The sequence below is a fragment of the Patella vulgata genome, chromosome 8 (assembly GCF_932274485.2).
Source record: "Patella vulgata chromosome 8, xgPatVulg1.2, whole genome shotgun sequence".
Lineage (NCBI taxonomy): Eukaryota > Metazoa > Mollusca > Gastropoda > Patellidae > Patella > Patella vulgata.
Genome location: NC_065886.2, coordinates 37,412,437 through 37,429,615, shown reverse-complemented (window position 1 = coordinate 37,429,615; position 17,179 = coordinate 37,412,437). Strand labels below are relative to the sequence as shown.

Sequence of the window (17,179 nt, the reverse complement as noted above, 5' to 3'; positions counted from 1 at the left end):
TCCAATAGATATATTACAAATGTTATTAATTTTAACAGTTTGGGTAAACCCTTTATACCATTGGGAAAACCCTTTATACCATTGGGCAAACCCGTTATATGTCCGCCATCTTAATGTCATGATACTGACGAAGATGTATTTATGGATCATCCTAGTTTTAATAGCAGGTAATGAAGAAAATACTTTGTATAGTTGTCTTGTGAATTATATATTAGAATCAGCATGGCTCTGTGTTGATTAGGTTTGACGTTTAAACACCATTTGAATCGGGCTTGGAAATATTACGACACACGTCAGCCAATTTTCTATAATAACCACGATCACGGCTTACTCGGTCCTTCTTTGATCAATCTTTAGGATGGTTTGTTGTTTTTATTGTTTGTGAGATCAAATAGAAACTAAATGGCTTGATTTTTTATTTACGAATGATACACCTAACACAATTTGTAAACAAAAAACATAACCTATCTCATTTCGCTCCGTGTATATTTCACTTCGCCAATGCCAATGGAATAGACCCTCCCATTCCGAGACACCAAAATGTGTACGAAATTGTCATAATATAAATCACACTTTTTTTAGTTTATATGTACATATGTTAACCAGGAATGGTAAAACATGGCTGTTAGACAGATTCCTTTGGTAATGTTATTTCCTCAACCAAAGATTAGATTGATTCAGTCAGTGACATTTTTGGGGGTAGGCATGGGCGTCACACATCGGGGGGTCCGCCCCCCCCCCCAATTGTTTTTCCGGGGGGGGGGGGGGGCGGAATATACTTGGACCCCCCCCCCAAAAAAAAAATAAAAAAAAATAAATAAATTTACATAGAAGGCCCAAACTCCACTTATTTACAACAATTATTAGGATTAGTTAAGATTCTATCAGTATAAAACCTGTACAAATCCCAATATGGTTTATATTGCTAAAATAAAACACAGAGAGAATCACCCTTGAAACATGAGTATAAGATGGCGTCACGCTAAGACACGGTAAATTTCGCTGCGTGGATTATTGCTTGTTCATGAAGAAACTCTTTTAAAGAATCTACACGAAAGTTTAAAGTGATACGTGATTGGATTATACTATAAACTAATCAACTTATAATCAGTAAAAACAACAAAAACAGTGAGTTTTTTGCGATTGATTTATTATCCCCTGGTTTTGTTTACATTTTCAATGGCGTCCCCAGCAACACCGACACCAAGCAGGAAAAGACCAAGCACTATCTCACCAATAGACATGCAACGTGAAATATTATTAGCATCAAGTTTGTCCGATTCTGTCCTGAAAAGAACTAAACAAACCAATATAAAATCAATGTTTACCCAATCCGGAAATGATGTTGATAAAACATATAGACCTACATCTGAATACGAAGATGATACTTTGTCTGACATTTCGTTACAAGCTGACCTAACCAACTCTGACTTTAATAACTTCTCTGGTACTATTGACAAAGAGCAGACAAATCTTAAAGAAATCGACACATCTACTTCAGTAACTGACGAAAAAACTGCAAAAACACACCCTATAAACACTTTTTCTGAACAGGAAGATTCCATTTTTGATAAAACCGTAGAGGCACTCACTCATCAAATTGCCCTATCTTTTCACAGCAGGCAAGTTAAGGATGCTATCAGGCCTTTCATAGAACAGATGGTCCAAGAAGAGATTACAAAACAAATTGCTCCTCTCCAAAATGAAATCGAGTCCCTAAAATTACAATTAGCCACAACATCCCTCCATCTCAATGCATCTGTACAAGACAAGTGTGACGAGCTCGAACAATATAGTCGAAAAAACTGCATACGCATAAGCGGAATTAAAGAAGATTTAAATGAAAATGTTGAAGGTAAAATCATGAAAGTTCTCACCACTATTGATAACTCCCTAAGTCCAAACAACATCGAAAACTGTCATCGTCTAGGTAGAAAACAAGACAACAAGCATCGCCAAATAATTGTAAGACTTAAAAGCTACAAAACAAAAGTACATATTATGAAGAACAGGAAAATGGCTCAAACAGCAATAAAAGGCGTATATATAAATGAAGACCTGACTAGATACAGAGCATACGTAGCAAGTATTACACGCTGGTCATACAAACAGGGTTTTATTGCTGCCTGCTGGACCAGAGACGGTAAAATATTCATACGTGAAAACAGTACTGTTCCAGGAAAGAATGGCCCGACTCGTAAACTAACAAGCCCGGTTGAAGTGCCCGGTTATAAACCAACAAGTGAAGAACTAATTAATTACAATCTAACCAGTTCACTGCAAGCTCAGACCAACTCTCCATCCGCTGAAATATAGTGTAACATAGAAAATCTGTACATCATTGTTAATATCAATACCTGTGAAGATAACCCTGCCCCCTCAATAACCAACAATAATTCATAAGTGTCTACCCTTTAGAATATAAATTTCCAAAATGTTTTGCCTGTCAAATTTGCATGAAAGATCTAAAAATGAATTTATAAACTTATAGATCTGTGAATTTTGCACATTGATATTAAAGGGAAACAACTCTCTTTAATGCACCATCAATATCCCATTGAATTTTTAATATTACTTATATATATTATTATATGTATTAGCTATATTAATTTTTATGATTATGATATCTTTATTAAGCTTACTTTAGATTGAATTTTATAGCCAACAAACATTATAGTTCTTGTAATAAGTAATTGGAATTCAATAACAAACTTGCATAACCAAATATACACACCTATAGACTTTACCCATATTATATATTTGTTTGTAAATTAGCCTGTCTGTATAAAGCTGGTCTGAAATGTTCTCTGAATCTCCTGCAAAATAGTGCAAAACATAAAATCAAGTAGTTAATCATCTTTAGTAGCTTATTGCAAAGTTTGTAAATCAACTGACTATAGTAAATCAGAAATCATAATACTACACTATTTAGAGTTGTCATTTGTATTGTAAAAGACTGATAATAAGCTGGGAGTACATGTATATGATGCTGTATATGATGCTGTATATGATGTTTACGGGTTTACTGCCAGTGTTATTAACTGCTATGCATGTTATGTTAAGAGTAAGATTATAATAAAACATACTGTTTTAAGTTAGATGAAACTGATTAGAAACCAGACAAGTAGAATCCAATCGCTAATTGCTTAGTTCCGAGTAGAGCATACTTCCTTTATATTGTTTAGTTTTTATCTATATTTATAACTGACAACTCAAATTCTCAATTACTATAATATGAATCTTTAAATATCAAGATAGTTTAATATGTAAAATACTTACCCTTATTAGCCCCTGTGCTATGCATGTGCATTAACTGTCTGCAGTTTACTCATCTAAAAAAAAAAAACCCAAAAAACCCAACAATTATTGAGATTGTAAAACTTTTGAAATGATTAATTTTGCTATTACTATAACCCCAATGTTAGTTAATGGTTAAATAACACTGTAGGCCTAAAGGCTTTTATGCAGTAAAATTACCAATAACCCCATCCGTCACAGTGCAAATTGTTTTCTTAGAAGAGTGTCAATACTCAACTTTAAACATTGACCTAAACAGAGGCCTGCTTCACGAAACTTTGATTAGGACGGAATCTAAGTTTTAGTAATATGATTGGATAATTAGACCGATTTTATTGCCTAGTATTTACTAAGATTTGAATTTTATCTTTGGTTATATTTTCAAGAAGCAGTAGCCCTGAACTGTCAATGCTAGGGAACTATGTAAATAAAATTGAAGCATATGGTAATCCCAAACTTACCTAGTTTCTCTCAACAATAACAGTATCATTTTTACCTGAAATAAGAATTACTAAGTAATAACACAAATCTGTTGAACTTGAAGTGACAAGTCAGAAATATTAGAAAACAAAACACCAAATTATAAATAATGAAATGACAGTATGCTGCAAAATTGCAAAATACTCCTAAATAGCCCTTGCACGTCATCGTTAATAATGGTAATTGGTATCAAGCTTTGTAACTGTGCCAACTCTCCTAAATATGCACATTGTCCACGTACGATTAACTTTAAGCAGGTAGCTATAGGCCTACTAGGTAGTCTATGAATGAACGATTGTTATGTTACTACTAGTGTTAGTATTCAAATTTTATATATTATAAACAATGTTGGAAACTTTTGCCTTGTTGAGTAATTAACGGTTATGGGCTTGTATCAACAAACTGCACAACTCAAATTAAAACTGTTTATCAAACCAAACTACATGTGAATTTACTCACCACCTAAATTGGCCGTTATTTTCTAAACTGTATTGTGCTGTAAACACCATGCTCTCTTCCCTTGCCGAGCTCAACGTGCCAATCAAAGAAAAATCACGTGACTCTTCCATTCGCACATCAACTTTTGCTGTTTTATTATTTGTTATTTCTCCTTATCTGTGTTTTTTTTTTTTGGGGGGGGGGGGGGAGGGGGGCTTTTTGGTATGGTTTTTTTGGGGTTTTTTTTTGGGTTTTTTTTCTTTACGGATTATTTTTAATTGGTATCAGTCCTTGTTATTTTATGGGATTAATTTACTTTGTACCAATCCACGCACAGCGCCGCATCAATGCTATACCGTGATTATCGATCTTTTATTTGTAAATATGTATATAGATGTGATAACCAATATTTTTGTAAATATGCATATAAGTACTATTTAACATATCAAAATGATTTAAATCATTACCAATGTACATCATCAAATTTTTATGTGTATGTGTGTTTTCCTGTTTATAGCTTTGCTTGTTGTTTGTTATTTTTTCAATACGTCCCAAATATTATATCTATGACCCTCTTATTTTCTGGTGATATTGAAAGCAATCCTGGCCCTCCCCGCAATTTGTCTATTGTCCATCTGAATATAAGGAGTCTCCGCCACAAAGTTGATATTTTAGCAGCTGAACTATCTGAAAAATTTGATATTATTCTCCTCACTGAAACATGGCTTGATAAATCAGTAGACACCAACACATTACTACTAAGATCTTTCCACGCACCTATAAGAAACGACAGGACGTACGGACAGGGTGGGGGTATTGTGACTTACATACGGGACACGCTTTCTGTGAAAAGAAGACCTGACCTGGAAGTCGACGGTACAGAATGCATATATATGGTTACAACTAAATACTTCATACAAAACTATTTTGATAGGTACATTTTATAGACCTCCAAGTTCTACTGCCGAACAAAACAATAAAATTTTTGATTCGATTGCTAAATCAGCATGCGATAATGTCGATAACTGTTTTATATTTGGCGATTTTAATATCGATTTTATGACTTCAACTCAATCATTTTTACACAATGCAATGATACTTTTTGATTTTTCCCAAGTAATTAATACTCCAACGCGATTCGGAAATCATAATAACTCACTTATAGATTTAATTTTAACTAACTGTCCTAACTATATAAAAGAATCAGGCTGTCTAGATAATTTTTGTAGTGATCATTGTCCTGTGTACTGTCGACTTTCATTTCAGAAACCAAAATTAACATGCTACAGACGAGTTGTTTGTCACTTTAACAATATTAATACAGAGGAAATGCGACGGGACGCTACTGACACGGACTGGGAAAGCCTAATTAACACAGATTCGATTAATACAGCTTGTGTTAACTTCACAAGTGAGCTGACAAGGCTAGCAAAGAAACACATTCCGAATAAAACAGTAACTATTAGACCAAATGACCAACCATGGATGAATAATGCGATTCGAAAATTAAGTAGAAAAAAAAATAAAATACATAAAAAGGCAGTTCAAAGAAATTTAGAATCAGATTGGCATAAGTTCAGTACTATTAGAAATGAATATATAAACCTAATCAGAAATTGTAAAAATGCACAACTTCCTGCTCTAGAAAGAATACCCAACTCATTAACTACTATTACCCTCAACCAGAAGGAAGTTGAAGACATAATTACTACTATTGATCCCTCGAAAGCCAATGGTCCCGATAACATCAGTGGAAAACTAATAAAACTAATATCCAGCGAAATTTCTGAACCTCTATCTAAATCATTTAACTACTCTCTTTCGACGAAAACAGTACCGAACATCTGGAAATTTGCCAATGTAACTGCCATATTAAAAAAAGGTGACCCATCAAATTGTGGAAATTATAGACCCATATCTCTACTTAGTATCCTAGTTAAAATATTCGAAAAATGCATCTACAAAAATGTCTTCAACTTCCTAAGGGAGAATTCTGTTCTAACTAACCTCCAGAGTGGCTTTTTGCATGGTGATTCATGTGTTTACCAACTTACAGATATTGCACACTACTTTTGTCAGGCCATTGATCAGGGATTCTATACGAGAGCAGTGTTCTGTGACATCAGTAAAGCTTTTGACAGGGTCTGGCATGCTGGACTCTGTCACAAGCTTGAAGCTGCGGGGATAAGGGGAGACATCCTTCAATGGTTTCACAACTATTTAGAGGGAAGACAACAATCAGTTGTTGCTGGGGGTGTCTCTTCCACCGCAAAAACCATTCCCTCGGGAGTGCCACAGGGCTCTGTTCTCGGTCCCCTCATTTTTCTCATTTATATCAATGACGTTGTGAATGATATTTCATCAAATGTTCGACTCTTTGCTGATGATACTTCCCTCTATCTGAAAATTGATGACCCTACTGAATGCGCGAATATCCTAAACAATGACCTGAATAAAATTAACGCGTGGGCTAAAACATGGCTGGTATCCTTCAACCCACTGAAGACCGAAACACTAGCACTGACAACCAAACAAAATCCCATTTTACCTACCCTGACTCTAAATAATGTTCCCATCAAGGAAGTCCCCCATCATAAACATTTAGGCTTGACATTTCAACAAAATTGTAAATGGAACCGACACATTAATGACGTTATAGAAAAAACCAGCAAATCTGTCAATTGTTTAAGATCCCTTAAATACAGACTTAGCCGGAAATCGTTACAAACTATCTATACCTCTTTTATCTTACCCCATTTTGATTATTGCGACGTCATCTGGGACAACTGCACAGACCAACTAGCTAACAAATTAGAGCACCTACAACTGGATGCACTTAGGTCCATATGTGGTGCTGTAAAAGGTACCAGCCATAGACTGTTATATAAAGAAACCGGTTTTATTACGCTAAAAGAGAGACGCAGAAGACATAAACTCAAATTCATTTATAAAATTATAAACGGCCTTTCTCCATCCTATCTCCATGATTTAATCTTGACAAAAAGCGCACACTATAATCTCCGAAAAACAAGCCTACCTGAAAATAAATGCAAAACAAATATCTTCTATAATTCCTTCATACCATCGTCAATAAGAGAATGGAACAAATTAAGTTCGGAGACAAAAAATTCAACATCTCTAAATATTTTCAATTCGAAACTCATGGCTCAAGATCTGATACCACCTAAAACATTCTCTTTTGGAACCCGTGTAAACCAAATCATACATTCTAAACTGCGTCTCTCTTGCAGCAATCTAAACGGACATAAATTTTTACGCCATATTTCTGATAACCCATCCTGCAGATGTGGTCATCAATTTGAAGACACTGAACATTTTTATTGAATTGCTCCTTATATTCAGATGCCCGAAATAATACAATAAATAATTTACCTACTATTCACCGAAATACTACAACCCTATTGTATGGAATTGACAGCATAGAAAACTCATTCATTATTTTTAAAACTGTTCACTCGTTTTTTGAAATCACCAGACGATTCGAGGGACAATTATAACCATTCATTGTAAATATATTTTCACTTGTACATTATTTGCCTATTACTAAACTGTAAATCCATTCCAGAGACAACTATAACACACTCACTGTAAAATAACTGCACTTGTACATTGTATGTTTCTTTATGTAAATACATGTATCTATATCTGACAGGGAGAAGGGTTTAATATAGGCTATGCCTGTTCCCCAATCCCTATTCAGATAGAAATCTGAATAAAAATATTGCTTATAAAAAAAAAACTGTGTTTGTGTATTGTCTGAGACAAGATGTGAAAATAAACAAAGTATATAATCAGAATAATCTAATTAAATAAAATTGCGATCTCTACTTAACGTGTGTGATAATTAAAATAAGGTTTTAGAGAAATACAACTACTCTACGAATCAAGTTAAAACTGGAATGAATTCCTCAACATACAAATTCAGAAAGAAGTGTATTGCATAGGCTGCCAGTTTCCAAATCCCATTCAGATTTTCTCAATAACATTATTGATTGTTTTTTTTATAAAAAGAATCAGATTATTACAGATAATAAAGTAACATAATAAATGTTATCTTAAAATTCGACGTAATTAATCATATGAAAAAAAACCCACAAGATTTTGTAAATCTACACAAGGTTTGTGTTTGTGTTAATAAATAAAATAAAAGCAAGTACGAACAATCCAAACCATTAGACAAAATTCGAAGTCCTAAAAAAACGGAATAGGCAAAATAGTGTAATAAGGCAAAATAGTGTAATCAGCATATGGACTGTTCACCGTGTACAAAATACACGACAAACAGTGGTAACATGTGTCCGGAAGAGTAAGCTTACCCTGCCTGGCGCCACACCCGCCATATCTGCATCCAAACTATTAGGCGAAATCTCGGTAAAATAGCGTGATTGGCCAATAGACTATCGGTATGCAAAATGCACGTGATGAACAGTGTTAACGATGTAGTAGACAGACATAATCAGGGAGATTGTATACGCGTCAATTAAATATATCTAGAATAATAGCCGAGAGAGACATGTTATATTTACCAATCAAGTCAATATGACGCCCATAAAACTTTTTAAAGGTTTTAATAAGTTTAGTTCGCAAGTATCCCTGTAGTTGAAGCTTAGATGACAAATGCCTCGATCTACTTAAAAAATCTAAAACACCACAACCTTGTGTACAATATTTTTAACACAAGTCCTTGTGTTGAGATCCAACACAAGAGTTTTTTTCAGTGTAAGTTCATGTTCGTAAACCAGATTATCCAATGGGTGGTCTGCAACCGATTTTCTAATCTCGGTACCCACATATTGTAGTTGGTCTATATATAACAATTCTCTTCCTCTCTTTTCTCCCCATTTGCATTCCCATTTTTGTTGATTTTTTGGTCTAGAATGGACGAAGAGGGTTTGAATTTTCAACAGGTTTTGGCAGTCCGTACATTCCCTTGTTTTTATTCATTCTATACTCATTAAAAACATGGTAATGCACGAACTTTTTCTATTTTTTCTCGTTGTCTCTTATCTAGTGACAGTCAATTATTGTTGTGACATCAGATATCCTCCCACAGTCTTATATAATAACTTTTGGTCTTCGAAGGAATTATTAGTGAGCAGAAATTCGCCCGTGTATCTGTTATCACTCGTCACTTCAGTTAGTTATATAGAAGGATAACTCGTGTTTTCCGTTTGCGTTTTTCACTTCCCTTTCTTGAAATCTTAATAACGCATCTATCGTAGCAATGATCTATGTGTTAACATTATATTTGGAACATGTTTAACCAGTTCTATCACATATGTGATAATGACTGGCGCCAATATTGTCCTTTAATATCCTATGCAAAATATATTCTGAACTACTTTGCCTAGGTATTCAATACATCAGTAATTATAATTTGCTTTTAGTCTAAACAAGGAACAAGATTATTAAATAAATTATCACGTATGAAACTTAAATGTATTTCATAGATTAACGGCATCGTATATTTGACAGAGTCTATTAGCTTAATGGTACAACGGTGTACCTTGGTCATTTATAATAAATAAATTGTATCATTATATTGGGTGGATAACAACCTATAATTCTTCTAAAAAAGGCATCCAGACTTGTAAGCGAGTTGTTCGGGTCTTACAGGTCATTCGTCACAAAACTGACGATAAGGTATATAAACTCTTAAAAAACTATCAATTATTGTCTTAGATTTTGGTCTACAATTGGATAGATATCAGGTACGTACAGCAGGTCAAGATACGACTCTAAAGTCTTGACTGACACGTTTCTACATTGTAGGCAGGTTAGTTACTTTATTAACTTAATCTAACCAGTGCGATAAATCTTATTTAAGAATTTATCGGACGTGCAATTTACTGCTGTAAACGTACAAAACCTTGTATAACTGTATGTGTCTGAAGGAATTATAAAACCAACTTGGACTTTGTGAAATTATTCCGTGGAGCCAAACGAATCAATAAAAGAAAACAAGAAGATAGTCCTAGCTATAGACAAATGATCTAGCCAGAAGAACCAGTGATTTTAGATCTTTTTTACAACAGGCGGTCTAGCGGGTTTGAGAGACATCCATATTAATTTAGTCTTTCGCAAGACAGGCTAGAGACTCTCAACCTTCAATCGATGAAAGTAACCGTCACGGTTACAATGTGACCCGGAAATGTGCACAATATAAATACCCATTGTCACTATTATTTTATTCAAATAAGGCACTTTAATCCTAATTATTTTAAATTTCAGCTGTGGTTGATGCCAGAATATCGGTGTTGCCGAATGCAACGTTTGGAATTGGCGACGAATCACTCACCATCCTTTGTAATGACTTATCTGACGACGGTTTTGATACACTATATAATATACAGCTTGAAAGAGATTCTGTGGCACTGGGTTTCATTGATATGAGTGGACTGCATTTGATTTCACCAAACACATCATCTAAATATGAAATAACGGGAGAGTTTCGCGCCTCTTCACCTTCTCGGTCCTATCTACAACTGGTTATTGATAAACCCAGTGCAGAAGATCAAGGCAATTATACATGTTCATCAGTTGGTGTGCTCTCAGCGAAGATAATTACGGATACCCATCGACAATACGTCAAAAGCGAAGGTATGTATATAATTGAAGGGATCATCAGAATCAATAATAATAAAACCTGGGTAATGGTAATCACAGATAGTGAAAATTCTGTAAGTCAGGAGTTACAAAGGAATTAAGGACAACCTTGTCGCATTACGTTCAATCTGATTAAAATAGAGATTTATACTGCTTTTCGTTTTATATATTTCGAGCCCCCGACCACCGCCCCACATTAAAATACAGATCTATACTTCTTTTCGTTTTTTTTTTATATATTTCGATGGCCCCAACTACATTAATATCTGGCCGATACGAACGACCTTTAACACTATGACGTCAATCATTGACAGGACCGTAACTAGACCACACAAAAACATTATCGCCTAAACCAAATATTTATCGCCCGCTCAGCCAGCAACGTAACCATAATGCTTTTGCACGCGGTGTCCTGGTAGACAGCATGGCCACATGGTGTTTGTTTATATTTTTTAGGGGTTTTAGGAGTTAGGGTTAGGGGTTTTAAAAATGAGTTAGGGTTAGGGTTGCGGACCCCCCCCCCCCCCCAATATATATTTCACGGCTACGCCTCTGAGGGTAGGGGTACATGTTTCAGCATAGATCTCTAATATTACAATCAATACAGCTGATTTATGATTTTTCTATTTGAATTTTGTCCAAGGTTTCTAAAAGTATATTTCTTGCCAGCCCGATTATCTAAAAAGAGGAAAATTATTGGTTTTTTGAAAGATGCTTACATGTAAATTTTGTACATTTTTTATGATACAAAAATTATATTTTTGAAAAAAATTCCAGATTAAAGGGCCATCATTTTTGCAATTATTCCTTGATTTTGATTTTCTTTTACCGGCATGTTGCCAGAACACATAGGAAGCAAATACAAAGGCCTTTTGGTGATACATGACGTTCCACCCCTATATAGGACACACCTCACCTAGTATTCCTGCGCCGTCACCCACGAATGTAGGGCAAAATCTATTTTTAATCTTTCTTCCCCTTTTGCATGGCAATGTTTGTGGATTTTTGGTTTAGAATCGAAGAAAGGGTTTGAAAATTCATTTTCTACGAGGTTTTGTCGAATATTCATGATTTTGAGGCGGAAGGATACGAGAGTTGAGAGGTTGGTTAGGTTGAAATGTAATGCGGAAAATTGCATGTTTAGTAGCCTTTACATCCAGTTTGTGTATCTCAAGTTGACCATTATGAATCTCGTACGTACTTTTGAGCAAATGGTTGCCACATCTTGCTCCATATGTGGTAGAAAGCGTTCTACCCAACGAAAATTTGGGAAAAAGTTAGAGCCGGTCTAAGAGACGAGAATTAACATTAAAGTCAATGGGGAAATCATTGGGGATCTGTGGTCATCAATAGATATAAGAAACAGTTGCCCAACTATAGCTGGGATCAAAGTTCACTACTCTAAGTTCCGTTAACCATGAGTCTACGATAACGTTTAAAAATGTTCACGCACGTTACCAGGAAAGATACTTTCTAGATGGAATGTGCGCAATATAAATACCCATTGTTACTATTATTTTATTTAAAGATACATTATGGGAGATCAGATAAAGAGCTGACAGTTCTCACTATAATAGTTAAAAACTAGATAATGTAAAGGGATTTTGCTGAAAATTTCAGTCAAATTGATCCTCTCTGAACCGAAATTTTTGCGATTGAATTTTCGGCCTAGCCGCGATCATCATTACTAAAGTCGGTACTTTAAATCATGAATGGAGAGAGAGAGAGAAAAATATGGTTTAACGTCTACTCGACACAAACTAGGTCATTAATTATCACAGGCTAGCGATGACATCGAGAGTTGATTATGGTCTGAATAAGTTAATTAATGTGTAATTAATAATTTAGATAACATTTCAAGCCTAACGAAAGACCTGCAATAGACAGATTTAGCGCTTTCATAATGTATATTTAAATAAGACAACTTAATTCTAATTATTTTAAAATTTCAGTTGTGATTGAAGCCAGAATATCAGTGTTTCCAAATGAATCATTTGGAATTGGCGACGAATCACTAACCATCCTTTGTAATGTTTTATCTGAAGATGGGTTTAATAGACTCTATAATATACAGCTTGAAAGAGACACTGTGGCACTTGGTTTCATTGATGTGAGAGGACCAAACTTGACTTCAGCAAACACATCCTCTAAATATGAAATAACGGGAGACTTTTACGCCAGTTCACCTACTCGATCCTATTTACAACTGGTTATTAATAAACCCAGTGCAGACGATCAGGGCACTTATAGATGTTCATCCCTTGGTTTGCTTTCAACCGGGATAACAGATACCCATCGCCAGAACGTCACAGTAAAAGGTATATAATTGTTCGATATTGTTATTCCTTGACAATCAAAGATTGTTACAAGTCTGGATTTACACCGAAATTAAGGGCAATCTGATTAAAATGCAGATCTATTTTTTTTCCGATTTTTATATTTCTATGACCCCCACTACATTAATATTTGGCTGTATCTGGTCGATAGCAGCGACTTTTAGCCCAATGACGTCAATAATTCGATTAACCAATCAGCGTTGGTGTTCCAAGTGGCTATACGGAAATACAACTTTTGATTTGTCATTGCCTGCCCCCAGTTCCGCGCGCCACACGGTAATAACTCGAATCAACGGGCATCACCCAGAACGCTGGTTATGTAACAGCTCTAACAAATGCTGGTGTTGTCAAGACAAGTTAACCGACATTTTGAAGTATAAAATGAAAACGAAACCAAATAAGATCTGTGTCTTAATCAGGCTGTAATATGTTGCGAGTCTTACTCGACTCCAATTTTATGATTGGAGTAATTAAATATGATGTGTTAAGGGGGTTATATTTGTTTTGAATTTGCCTTAGTTAACTTACCTGTCCAAAACTAAATATTTCACCTTCGAGTCATTGATGAATTCTGTTCGGAATATTGACACACACGTTTAGAAATGATGTGAGATCGTACATGAGAACATTTTCGGAAAATCGTGGTGATTAATTAAATTATAATATAAATTTATGCTTATGCACACACTTTGCCTTGTTCTTTTCGTTTGTCAACAAAAGATACACTGCATTTAATTTTTTATTATGATTGAGTTAAAACTTCAGGAAAAATCTTCAACACCTTTTATCTTGCTCTAAATAAATCTGCATTGATATTCATTTTTATGCATATTCAGATAGTTCAGTCTCAACACGTACAAGCACAGTCTCAACAAGTACAGTCTCAACAAATACAAGTACAGTCTCAACAAGTACAAGCTCAGCAAGTTCTGTCACTGGGAGTGCTGTATTATCCGGGTGTGTTAAACATCAAACCTTTCAAATCGTTACTTTGACCGTATTCTTCATTTTTTTACAGTAATACCGAATTGACTGGATATTTAATACTTGTGGACACTCTTAGAAGTCAAAATTTTTATCCGATGTACATAAAACTTGAAATCTATGTTTATAGCCCAAAGATCTGGGTTTATTTCGATATTCGCGGATACCGGACCGCAACTTCCTGGATAATGACACCTGATTGTACGAAAAATCGCTTTTTTAGCTTGAGGTTCCTCTAGAGATCAAAATTGTACCCGATTAAAAAATAAAACGTTCAAATAAAATAAAACCAAGTACGAACAATCCAAACCATTAGACAAAATTCGAAGTCGTAAAAAACAGTATGGCAAAATAGTGTAATCAGCAAATGGGCTGTTCACCGTGTTCAAAATATACAGCTAACAGTAGTAACAGGTCACCGTTACACCCAAATAAATTCGAATTTCGTAAAATTCGGACTGAAACTGCTTGACAAAACGGCTCTTTGTACGCAAATAGTGCAAAATAATACCAATGTTGTGGACCCTCTAGAGGTCACATTTTTTATCCGATCTTGATAAAACTTAAAATATATGTTTATATCCCAACGATCATGGTTCTTGTCGACATTCGCCTTATCGGACCGTAACTTCCTGGATTATGACCCCTGATTGTACGAGAAATTGCTTCTTTTTTTAGCTTGTTCTCCGCCCATCTCTTGCAAAATATGAGCGTATCTTGCATATCAACCACTACTGATGGATTTAAAGTAAAGTTGTGTTGTAAATAGAATCTTGTTCCTCGTGAATTGACTTGACCACCTCACTTAAATTAAGAGAGGCAATTGAAAGGAGTGCACGTTACAATTCAATATACAACAATATATAGATCTATCTATCTATTGTCCTTATTTGTGATTTAATATTATTATTTATTAACTAATACATTTATCACGCTCATTGCTGAAAACAAAAGATTATTTGTTAAGACTTGCACGTCTCTGTTCTTTGGAACCTTACGTTAGTCTAAAAGCACTTATTTATGTAATATGAATGTAAATAAAGTGAATAATATTCAATGTTTAATAAAGTTATTGTAATTTATAATCATTGATGTTCGGTGAAATACGTGAACAGTCAAAATTGAACGACAGTAAGTTGTTTTTAAAAGTTTATGATTACTAATTACTTGCATCTTTTGAGATATTCTGTCTTTGTTCATTACAAATGGCGCCAGAAACCATAGAATAGACGACGCGTGTACTGTTTATAAAATGACATTGAATATTAGGATCCCATATTTTCATGGCAAGATAACATATTGAATTCTAATTCGGTTTTGCATTTCAAATATTATGGAAAGTTTTCACTTAAGAGCTTTAGCCCCTTCAATCCTAATTCTATTGAAATGAGTTTTTATGCAGTTAAATGTATTACACGTTTATGCTTGTCTGATTGTATGTGAACTTTACAAATACATGTAGTTAACCCTGTGTTAAGCTCTAGTTCCTCCTTGTAGGTTTTACGCCTCTTAGTCAAAATTTATATTATCCATAATGTTTTCATTTTTTTATGAAATCGTTTAAATATTAAATATTCAAGTATTACAAAAACACCCCGACAGACATTTCTATTGGTGGGGTACCCCCAACATAGTTATGTAATTGCCAGACCACAGCTAGACTAGATTAGCTGAAATCTGGACCACCTAAAACTGCTTTGGAGTTGCTCAGCACCACCACATGAATCATGAATGAGCACTTCCAGACAGTTTGTGTGATGGGTTACCCATAACAGACACACCCAATATGCCACGCCTCCGAAATAGGATAGGTTAGTCGAAGTCCGTGCCGCCTAAAACTGCTTGGAAGTTGAAGTCCGTACGATCTGCAATTTCTGGGACGTTGTTCAGCAACACCACAGGGATCATGAATTACCACTGCCAGACAGTTTGTTCGGTTGGGTACCAAAGACAGACAGCCCAAAATGCCACGTCCAGCAACAAGGCTACAACCATTTATATCTTCCTTTGTACATTATTGATAAAATGTAAATACATGTATCTATATCTGACAGGGAGCGGCGTTTAATATAGACCATGCCTGTTCCCCAATAACTGTACAAATCTGAATAAGAAAATTCTTTATAAAAAAAACTTTGTATTGTGGTGTACCCCTGACAGAGACGTTCAAAATGCCACAGCCTCAAACTAGGCTAGATTAGCTAAAGTGTGTACCTCCTTACACTGCTTGGAAATTGTTTAGCACCCCTGGGATCACACTGCCCATTGCTAAGGAGTTCGTGCTGGGGTTCTCCCAACAGACATGATGATTCCACCTTGGGGAAATTTAAATATTCAAGATGGCCGCCCTGAAGCATTGTCTTGTTAATTAGTGGGGTAAAATATTCTTCAGTTTCACCCCCCATAATACTTGTCCTTTCATATATATATATATATATATTTATTTAATATGTTTTTACAGTCAGGACCAGTTGCTCGTGACTCATTATACCTGCTAATAATTGTTTGATCCTTTGGCTTCATTCTTGCACTTATCTATACCAATTACAGTTTATAACCATCTATGTACATTGTTTATTTAACGGCTTGGGACAGTTGTTCATGCTTGCTGATTTTGCATCCCATTGGAGGGTTCGCACTGCTCGTGTATATATATATAGCTATTTTGTTTTCATTTTATTTATTTGTGTTATATGCTTGATAACGACTTGTGAAATCTTGTTGAAACGTCGCAGTGAAATAAACCACAGTAATTGTTATCCATAAATAGTGTGTTATTTGAGAGTGGGGTAAAATATTTGACAACTTCCCTCGGAGCTCGATTTGAAGATGGTTTCTCTAAGAATTCCGCCCACTGAATCCAATAACCTTGGGTATTCCTGACACCCTTGGGGACATTTAAATATTCAAGATGGCCGTCATGGGATATTGTCTGGTCATTTACTTTAATGTAGTGGGGTAAAATTCTTGTTGGTCAATGTTTGTCGAACTTTAGGGGGTAGTAACAAACAAACCCT

General features: G+C 35.0%; 1 protein-coding gene and 1 long non-coding RNA gene across 3 annotated transcripts in view; one reads left to right on the top strand and one right to left on the bottom strand.

The window, feature by feature from the left end:
- Window positions 1-16,928, top strand: part of LOC126829288 (uncharacterized) — a 50,858-nt gene extending 33,930 nt beyond the window's left edge. The window contains exons 1-4 of one of the 2 annotated variants that reach the window (XM_050559076.2): window positions 20-167; window positions 10,468-10,836; window positions 12,795-13,160; window positions 14,015-16,928. In XM_050559076.2, coding sequence (XP_050415033.1) covers window positions 20-167; window positions 10,468-10,836; window positions 12,795-13,160; window positions 14,015-14,199 — 1,068 coding nt within the window. In that variant the 3' untranslated portion in view covers window positions 14,200-16,928. Of the gene's footprint in view, window positions 1-19; window positions 168-10,467; window positions 10,837-12,794; window positions 13,161-14,014 lie in introns of those variants that run through there. The other variant, XM_050559078.2, reaches the window with a different exon arrangement.
- Window positions 1,310-4,311, bottom strand: LOC126829302 (uncharacterized). Its single transcript, XR_007683344.2, has 5 exons — window positions 4,237-4,311; window positions 3,759-3,793; window positions 3,280-3,332; window positions 2,748-2,816; window positions 1,310-1,979 (listed from the first exon to the last, which is right to left on the bottom strand). It is a non-coding gene; the product is annotated as an uncharacterized LOC126829302 (long non-coding RNA).
- Window positions 16,929-17,179: the final 251 nt, after the last annotated feature.